Consider the following 10,417-nt stretch of genomic DNA (forward strand, 5'->3'; position numbering starts at 1 on the left):
TATGTCTCTCCGAAAAGACCGACTGGACAACCCTCCCATCTACTTTCTCAACAATCCTCTCCAAGAAGTTCTGTCTCTCAAGCTTTTGGGTCTCACTATCTGCCATGATCTTTCTTTGGAAAACCACATTTCCAAGCTGGCTTCCAAAGCCAGTCGCCGACTGGGCATCCTCCGTCGTGCGAAGTCCTTCCTTGGCACACTTGAGCTCCTCACCACATACAAGGCTTTGATCCACAGCTCAATGGAATACTGCTCTCCCCTCTGGGCTGGTGTTCCTTCCTCACACCTGGCTCGACTTCACGCTGTTGAAACCAAAGCTTTCAGAATCATTGGAATCTCCCACGATGAAGCTGATTGTGAGGGCCTTTCACTCACTCACCACAGGCAGGTTGGTGGTCTTTCTTTCTTCTACCGACTCCTCTCCGTTCTTGCTCCCCCAGCTCTATCTGTGCTCTGTCCCCCAAATATTCCTAAAGTTCGCAAAAGATCTGACCGACCCTCTTATGGTTAAACTGCCAAAATCAAGACTCTCTGCTCACCTTCACTCTTTCATTCCCCATTTCTCCCGCCTCTGGAACAAACTCCCTCACTCTCTTCAATCCCACTCCTCCCCAGGTCTTTAAAACAGCTGTTCACCACCATCTCTTATCTTCCCCCATCCAAAACCTTGATATTTTCTACCCCCGTTAATTCACCCCAGATCCACTTTTTTGAAATACCAACTTCTTTCCTGGAAGTCCTAGCAGTGTCCATGTGTTTTATACTTCCCCACCCTCCTCCCGCTCCCCCCCCCCCCCCCCCCCGCCTTCCCACGCCTCCTCCCCCCAAGCCCTCTCCCTCCCACAGATCTTCCATTGTCCCTGTTCTCTGCTGTTGTACTTGTGTGCTTCCCTCTCTCTCCCCATCTTGTCTTCCACTCCCTTTATTGTATGTTTTGTGTGTCCGTTTTCTTTTTCTTTTTTTGTGATTGATGTTAGCTCTTACACGAGCCTCGATCTTGTTTCCAGAAAAAAAAAAAAAAAAAAAATGAGAGGGTAAGCACTAAGCAGTGAGTCTGGATTTTGAGAGATTCACCAGAAGTGACGTACTTGCAGATCACGTGTGCCCTCTAGAAACCTGGCGGGGTGATTGGGGACACAGTATGGAAATGGCAGAGGGTTCATTTATTTATCTAATTTATTTATTTGTGTGCACCCTTTGACTGATTGGCTAAATCATTTTCTGGGGACGCGCCCATGCCGCTGATGCAGTGCCCCCTTACCAGCTTGCTGGCACTCCTCATTTTGCTGACCTCAGAAGGATGACAGGCTGAGTCGACTTGCCTGGTGTTAATTCAATGGCACGACGGGGGCTTGAACTCAATACCATAGGATCTAAAACCAGCCACCTTAACCGTTAAGCCAACACCAGGCTTACGGGCAGAGGGTGGGTGGTTTGTGTGCAGCCACCCGCCTGCTGGTTGCATCATTTTTCTGTGGGCGCGTCTGCCGCTGATGCAATGCCTTTCTCTAACCAGTTATCTGGTACTCATTTTTCCGACCTCGGAAGGATGACAGTCTGAGTCAACCCCACCTGGCCTAAATTCAACGGGATTCGAACTCAGGACCTTAGGATCCCAAGCCACCACCCTAACCATGAGGTCAACACCAGGTGATGGGCAGAGGGTGAAAGACCAGAAATGAGACGGTAGAAGACAGTGAGGCCACCGACCTTTGTGCGATGCAGGAGTAACAGGCCTTGAGATGTAACTTCATCATGGGACATTCCAATGATTCTGAGGGGATTCTGCCCCACGGCATCAACACGTGAAAGGTGTGGCGTTGTGGCGCCAGCCAAAAGAGAAGAGTAATCCTGTACATTACTGAGTCGCGAATGAAGGCCTTGCGCATTGTTACAAGTTTGCAATTGCAACAAAAAGACCTGGAGACCTGGAGCTGGCTTTGGAGACCAACTACGATGTGTGGCCTCGGAGGCCAATTTTATTATGTTAATTTTCCTCATAAATCGAAGAGAAGGAGAAGAAAATGGATTTGCACATAAGACTTTCCCTGTTCTTTCTCCTGTGTTTATCTTTCATTTATTTTTCAAATCTTTTCATTCTCTCTCCCATTCATCTTCCATCTTTGCCCTCAAGGTCCTCACTCCTGCACCATCGGTTTTCTTGTACTTCCATCCTCACGGCCATTTTCTCTCCGCGCAGGCTGTTTCTGGACGGTGGAACGCTCGGTGTCCGTCGGGTCTCCAGGATGCCCGGTAACCAAGCTGACGGCAGTTGCTGGCCGGTTGTGGTGCAGTTGCCAGGGGAAGGTGCTCGTAATTGATCCCGTCCTGCTGCACATCGAGGTGTGCCTGTGTGGTGGGAGAACCGCCTTATTACATTTGGAAATCAGACCGGTCCACTCCTAATGGGCTTTCTTTCCCTTTTTTCCCCGCCCAAATCATTTTAGCGGTCTAGGGGTCGACGGACCACACTCTTAATCCCCTTCGCTTCAAGGTGAAGGCTTATAAACCTCACACGAAGCAATTTTTGGCTAATTAACTGAATCTTAATCCTCCATAAATATCATGCGTTCATGTTCTCGAGCAGGATGCTCAGTTACAGAGGACCATCATTAAAATGGCCATCATAGACAGGGCAGATGGCCTGGGTGAAGTTCCTTTAATTAGCCTGCTGCTTGGATCTGTTTATTGCGCTGGTGTATGAAAGGCCCCTCGTGAATGAAAGGTATTTGCAGTGTAAGATATATTATTCTATTAAGCTGAGGAGGAAGGCGTTAATTCATTTTGCTCAACTGGGGCACTCGGGGGAGATTTTCAAGCCAATTGCTTTTGGTTAAGAGGCGCGAGGCCCGTTGTTGCTGAGTTCCGGTGCCACGTGCAATTTTGCAGTTTGTTTCGTTCAACATTTACCTGTAAATGCTATTATTCTGATGAAGGCCAAATAATGGATTTTGACAATGCCTGATCAATGCGATGTCAACACACAAAAAAACTTTTAGCTCTTGAGTTCGTTCAGATGCATTCTGGGAAAAGTAATCCTCTGTAATTGTGATTATTTTTGCAATTCGTCTTCTTCATTTTTCTTTTGTTATTACCCCCGCCCACCGAAGGTTGTTTTTTTGGGGGGGGGGGGTTTTTGTTTTGTTTTTTGTATACATAATCGAGGCTCGTGAAAGAGCTAACATTTATCACACAAACAAATCAAACAGACAAACAAACAAAGTATATAAAAAGGGGAGCTATAGACAAGATGGGGAGAGAAGGGGAAGCACATAAGCACAACATTTGAGAGCAGGGACATCCGGAATGTGTGGGAGGGAGAGGGCTTGGGGGGAGGTGGCGTGGGAAGGGGGCGGGGGGTGAGTGGGAGAAGTATAAACCCAAGGACTTCCAGGAAAGAAGTTGGTATTTTTCACCCCTGTCTGTTTGTCTGTTTGTGTGCAGGATATCTCAAATAGTTATGGATGGATTTGAATGACATTTGGTTGACGGTGGGTAACAAGGACAAATTGATTAAATTTTGGTGAAGATCCAGATCCGTATATGAGAATTTTTTTTAGTGATTCTTCACCATTGAGAGATAGTTCCAAAACGATATAATGCATAGCATGATATCTCAAAAAGGTGTGGACGGAATCGGATGAAATTTGGTGGACAGGTTGGGTTTGGGACAAGGCCGAATTGATTCGATTTCGATGAAGATCTGAATCCGGATCCGGATACGAAAGTTTTTTATTTATTTTTAAAGTGATTCTTCACCATCAAATCAGAGACGGGGCCACAAACCATGTATAGTATGAAATCTCAAAAAGTTATGGATGGATTATGACGAAACTTGGTGGATGAGTTGGTTAGATGACAAGAACAAGATGATTACATTTTGGTTCAGGTCCGAATCCAGATCTGGCCTATCAGTGGGATACAAAATGTAAACTAATCACCCTGGCGGGGGTATGCGCTCTACCAAGTGTCGTTCTCGTTTTCATTGTTCTTCTTTGCCTCTTCCTCGAAAGATTTTATCCATCTGAGAATTAATAGTGTCTCTGTTTTCAATTTCTACTTACACATTGTTTAGAGGTCACCTTTACCTGTAGCCCATGTTGGTGAAATATTAATTTGTCTTTCACTCCGTTGCAGAGCAGGAGGCAAAATTGTGGAATTTAGTCAGGGTACTGTTCCAAAGCTAGCTCATTTAAAAATATACATTATTGGTTTTTTGATTGGCTAGTAGTTGGGATATCCAGGTTAACACCCACTTTTAAGGACCAATGCACTTTATTAAGCTACGTCTCCTCTCTCTCATTTTGCTTAAATTTATTTATCTGTTATGATCTCCCATCTCCTAACAGAAAGGCAAAAATACCTTCCTCCTTGTACCCCACGTCTCTCCCCTTTTTGTGCATGCTGGTCCTTCTCATCTACGTATACTAATATATGACCCTCCAGCCCCATATTCAACCACCCTTTCTCCTTCTGTAACCGTACTGTCTGGTGGTTGTTCGCAGCACACGCTTGATTTGGCTGGAGATGGATCTCGTGGTGTGGCATGCTTGGTAAGTGCAGGTTTAGTGGTCTGGGTGGCGCTACAGGGCAGTGCAACGCTGCGGCTCTACCATGCACACAGTTTTGAATGCTTGACGGAGGTGGACGTAGCACCACCCGTCCACAAAATGCTGGCAGGTGAGGACAATGCCTTTTGAGTTGGAACCTTTACGTTTTCATACCGCACAACGGCTTCGGTTACTGCGTCTGTGTCATCACCAAGTACCATAAAGTGTGTTGTTATTTTTAATGGAAACTTTCTCCCAAGGTAAATGTGTGGGGATATTGTAACACATTACTCACCGTTGTAGAATATTGTTACAGCCGCGGGTCCGTTCATGTTTCCCTGTTAAAGTCCCCCATGTCATGTCAAAACAACCGCAACCACCAGCTATGTTCACAGCCCCGAGGGTGTTCCCCGGTCTGTTTGCAAGGTTACAATACTCGGGATGGTGGAATTAACTGGGTAAAGTGCCAATTGACGCTCGTGACCGAACAAATTCGGCCAAGCAACCATTGGTCACGAGTGCGGCCTGAGACTGGTTTGAACCAACTTTTCAAACTACACTACAACAACCAGTCTAAACCATCAAACGAGGCAACCGGAACTAGCCGAATCCAACTCCGAGACCAAGTGTATTCATGAGCAAAGCAAATGTTTGGGGGAAGGATTACATGAAGCATAACCAAGAAGAATGAACAATCTCAACAATGAATACACATGGATCAATAAATAAAACCCATTAACCCTTGCACAACCATTTATTACGTGCCCTCAAAACAAACCAGCAAATGCAGATTCCTTAACTCTTCTATCTTAGAGCCCATCCAATCAGATGACTTATACAAAGGGAATATACAAACAGTGTCGAGAGGTCGCTTTCAAACCCGGAGGCAAAGCCGAGCAGGAGTACTGAGCTGGTTCTTTCACAGAGAAATCGCTCCATAACCACAGAATGAGAATTGGACGTGGCTGGTCTACATGGTGGTGACCCCGACGACCGACAGTTCTCCACCGCTGCAGGGCAAGAGTTCCTCCGTGGACAAAGAGGAAGCTAAACTAGGTTTGGACCATGGGGCAAAACGAAACCCAGACTTCTCTCCTCGAAGCACATCCTTCTTGCTTTGTCGGCGGGCTACTTCTGGCGTTACTGTTCAGCACACCCAGGCATCAAAGGCTCCTTCTACATGTGACCACAAGCGGTAACGGTTATTCCATGTGCCTCCTGAGGTGATGTTAACTGCTCTTTTGAGAACAGTTTCGCTTTGACAATGCCATTTCGACACATGCGCACATCTGTGCATCCTCCCGTGGCACGCCATCTTGAGCTTCAACGCTCTTGTGGGCACTTTGTAAAGAACATTTAAACAGAGGTGAATAACATAAAAATACAGCCAGAGGATCGAAGTGGGAAGAACAATAGGAGGGCGGGGAGAACAAACATCTCTCTGCACATGAAAGCGACGCATCTCTAACCTCACGATTAATTACGTTATGCTTATTCTAAATAAATATGAAGGAGATAACTATACTATACTAAGCAGTTTTACCCCAGTAAGAGTTATCCCCACAAAAATACAATTGCACTCATCAAAGTGATGCTCGGCTGCACATTATTTAGTTGAGCCATGTTCATCATGTGTGGCTAATATCATTGTGATCTTACTGAGTGAACCTCAAATTCTGTTTTTAAACTTGTGACTAATGTTCGACATTGTTTGATTGTTTTTCTTTTCTGCTTGTTTTTTTCCCTTGTACCCCCAAATGCAACAAGGTGCCGATGCCATCATTCGGCAACACAAGGCAGCGTGTTTGCGTGTCACGGCGCTCCTGGTCTGCAAAGACCTCCTGTGGATTGGTACAAGCGCCGGAGTCATACTCACTCTGCCACAACTCCATGTTGCACCCAAAGGTGGCAGAGGCACCGGGCGACAGACCCCACCGTCACCCCTCGGGCCTCTCAACCCCACAGGCTTGGCTTATGGGCACACGGGACACGTACGGTTCCTCACGGCAATTGAGGTGTCCGATACATCTGATCTCCCTGCCAGTGGAAGTCTCATCGCAGGTAATCCTGACTATTGACGTGCACGGTAAATTGCTCTCAGATTTTTCTTTCATTGCCCGTGAAAATGGACCTTACCTGTTATTAACCCGCGCGTGAGGCGAAACGTGGGGTTAAGCAATATTATTAATTCACTCTGTCTGTCTGTCCACAAATGTCAGTTTATGATCGAGGAACAATTTGATTTCCATTGAATGTTATGTTTTGAATATTAATCGAAACACGAGCCTACAGTTTAGCAGTACTTTGGCTCTGAATTCATCCCGATTGCACATGTGCAGAGAGGATTGCGATAATATTTTTTATAAACTTCGTTTTTAAAGACTTCATAAAGGACTCAAACAACAGGCACGAAGAGCTAATGTAACGAAGAGCTGACGCAACATGTTAAATAAGGTGGTGTAAAAGACGCTGCATCGACGGCGCTAAACTTTAGGGAAATTTTTTTCTACAACCTTTAAAATCTTTATTTTATTTTAAGAGCGGCTGAAGGGATCCAAGTCAAACTTTGTACAGGTATGTATAATGATGTAAAGATGACCTGAATAGATTTTGGGGGCAAAGGTCAGACCTCATGTTAAGTAAAACTTATGTTCCTGCGCTAATTTGTGAATCAGTGATGGGATTTTGACCAAACTTGGTATAAGTATATATTTTGATGAACTGTTTAGATTTCGGCATCAAAAATCAAAGGTCATGTCAGGTAGAAAATGTGTAACTTGACAAGAGCTGAAGGGATTAAATTCAAACTTGGTACAAATATGTATAATTGTGTAATAATGTGGGTGGAGGCATTTCGGTCGACGTCGCAGAGTGCCGCCCTAGTTTATTCAAGTATCGGGGTCGTGGAAGAGCAAGCAGAACAACTGGGGTAGGGTGTAATGCATTTACAGACTATAAGAGGCAAAGGAAAAACGCTGGGCCGACAATAAACAAATGTACAACTGCGAGGGAGAGGGATTCTGGGAGAAAGGTGAACACAGGGTCTCATTGGGTGTAGTCAAACTTAGTAATGGAAATGAGAGAGTCCCCCCCCCCCCCCCCCCCCCCCCCCCCCTCTGTTGGTGGTGAGCAGCTAGCAGACTTGATCCTATCGGGAAGAACTCGAGACAACGGTCTCGAGGAAAACAGTCCCACAGATGAGAAGAGACGTGTGAATCGGTGGAGTTGAGCATTTGGGGAAGGTATAAACAAGGAAAGGGTTCCTGGCAAATCGGACAGGAAGTATGCTGTATTTGAAGAGTTAAAAATGGCTAAGATTTAAAAAAAACTTCACTGCAACAGTCTCGAGCGTTAACAAAATGGTACTCAACATTAACGTGCTTCAAGGACAGCTCAAAGGTAACGTTCTCCTCTTTCAGCTACCTACTCTGTTTATAGCCGGGCTAGGAATAGAACGCAGTCATCCCGATGCTTTACATGGTGTTCCGAACAATGAGGTCCCCATCCTTCAGAGGGTTGTTAAAATGGTCGGTGTCACATCTGCTAGCTTTTGCTGATGGACGTTAAATATCTCACTGTACCTTTCAAATAGAGTAGGCCACATGTGGCATTACCCTGTCCAAATTCTAAATTCCCAGCTTGATTAAGGACGACTACAGTAATATCCTGAATTTGACTGGGCACCTTTCTTGTTGAGCCAACCCTCAACTTTGGAAACGTTCACAACTGGTTGTGGACACCCTGAACCCTCCTAGTGGAGCGTGGCAATAGTACGGTACGTTTAGCTTACAAATGATGACGATTTGTCAATCATCCCATGTTGTCCCCTTCATACAGGCCAAACTGGAACCGTCTATGGGAAATGCATCAATCCACACCCAAGGCAACAGTGGCAGCGCAAGGGCTCTCAACGGAGGCGCGGGGCCAGCTCTTCTACGAGGGTGATGCGCACCCTCATCGTCAGCGGAGGAGATGGATACGAAGACTTCAGGATGTGTGGTAGCAGTGAAACGGCTGGCCGTGATGACAGCACCAATCACCTGCTCATTTGGCATATCTGAAAGACTCCCAACGTTCCCAATTCGATCCGATACGCCGTTAGCGTCCCCTGGATCGTGATACAAGTAGACCGCTCAGAGTTTAAAGGGCAGGTGGCTGCCCTCACAATGATGTCTCCGTCAGGGTCATTCAGCGTAATGTTGGCTCACTGGTGTTTCTGACACATTGGCTGTTCATGGCCTCCAGTTTTCTAACCGTCATTCCCTCGGCAGTGTTGTTGTCGGTTGCATTTCACGGCTCTATCCCTGCAATTGAATTTGACTGCAAATGTCCACGTTCCAGAATCCTCTTTCCCTTCCAAAAATCCTTGGTATTTATTGATTTCAGATCTTTAAAAGCAGGTTTGAAATGTTTTGTACCTGTGCTAGTGTAATTTATAAGTTTCACAATGTTTTTATTTGTCGAGTGCTGCGTACAATGCTTGTAATTTATTGTTCAACTCAAAAATGAGGACAAGATTAGGTATCCGAGTGTGTCCTGTGCAATATGATGTTTAAATCCAAAGCTGAGAGCAAACTTTAATCCGATTTGGACGATGAAAGTCCCAGCTGTAAGACCCCTGATACAAACTCTCCTTCCAAGGAAGTTCGAAGGTACTTTGTCGCCTCTCCGGCGATCCTTCATAATTTATGGTCACAGGCGTTTTGCTTGTGCGGGGTTAGTACGCAGGGACTTGTATTTTTGACGTTAAGGACAAACCGCTGTTTCAGAACAAAACCAAAAGTTGGGAGGAAACCCAGAAAGAGCGACACAAACAGAAATGCACAATGAAGCTGAACAGAGCAGGCGCCTTTCCATCCCCATGAAGGTTTGTCCGCTTTTCCTACAACCACCGCCAACCACCTATGGCCGTCTACCTGTTGCGTCGTCTTCGGTGACATTTGGCTGTTTGCGTTTGTTGCGGCCCGATTGAAGGGCGACGACGTGCGACGATGGTGCAGCCATCACAAATGCGAGTCTCGTTGTCTTTTGTGCAGTCGTTGGACGTTATGATACTGGTGTTGTGTACATAGCAATATACAAATCCTCCCTTAAATGTACAAAATAGTTTCACAATCACCCCAAAGACAGGCTATGAATGTATCCACATACTGTATTTTTATATTTTGAGCTATCGAGCATGTCAGTGTTGCTTTTTGAACCTGTAAATTATGCTTTAAGATTGTGTTCACCACATGCCTTCTGTCATTAAAGTTCACACAGACAAAAGAACACCTCCGCATTGCCTTACTGGACGTTGGGCACCCCGTCTCTCTGGGAGTCAGGCGGAAAGGTCGAAATGAAAACGGGAATTAAAACGACATCGCAGCTTTTGGAAGATGATACTGAATTATAAGGGGATAAGGCACACCCTGCCTACCCGGAGGATCTGTATCATAACATAAGGCACAGGTACCGTCTTTGTTTAATGATTCTCCTCCCGAGCCCATTTTCACAGACGAGTGTTAGGTGACTAGACACATGACTTGATGTTTGATGACAACACGGTGTCCTCAGTTATGAGTCTGAAGATCATTAGAATGAGTGACTAGAAGGGCACTCGGTAGAGAGCATACCTCCATAAAACTGAACAGTTTACGTTTTGTATCCCATTTATAGGCCAGATCTGGACCTGAACTAAACTCTAATTGGCTTGTTCTTGTCACCTCCCCAAATCATCCACCAAGTTTTGTCATAACTCGTCCACAACTTTTTGAGATATCCTGTTCACAAATGGACAGGCAGGGGTGAAAACATGTCCTCTGCATCTTCGGTGGCAGAGGTAATAACGAGGATGTGAGACGTCGGTGGAAACCAATGAATGTATT

The 10,417-nt window shown here is 45.6% G+C and overlaps 1 protein-coding gene across 3 annotated transcripts in view; it reads left to right on the forward strand.

Annotated features, from left to right (window-relative positions):
- Positions 1-9,823, forward strand: part of ARHGEF17 (Rho guanine nucleotide exchange factor 17) — a 143,667-nt gene extending 133,844 nt beyond the window's left edge. For all 3 annotated transcript variants that reach the window (XM_068132298.2, XM_068132299.2, XM_078766164.1), the window contains exons 18-21: positions 2,201-2,343; positions 4,506-4,680; positions 6,318-6,611; positions 8,388-9,823. In XM_068132298.2, coding sequence (XP_067988399.2) covers positions 2,201-2,343; positions 4,506-4,680; positions 6,318-6,611; positions 8,388-8,611 — 836 coding nt within the window. In that variant the 3' untranslated portion in view covers positions 8,612-9,823. The remainder of the gene's footprint in view (positions 1-2,200; positions 2,344-4,505; positions 4,681-6,317; positions 6,612-8,387) is intronic.
- The last annotated feature ends 594 nt before the right edge of the window (positions 9,824-10,417 follow it).

Source organism: Myxine glutinosa, chromosome 12 (genome assembly GCF_964187855.1).
Source record: "Myxine glutinosa chromosome 12, kmMyxGlut1.1, whole genome shotgun sequence".
Classification (NCBI taxonomy): domain Eukaryota; kingdom Metazoa; phylum Chordata; class Myxini; order Myxiniformes; family Myxinidae; genus Myxine; species Myxine glutinosa.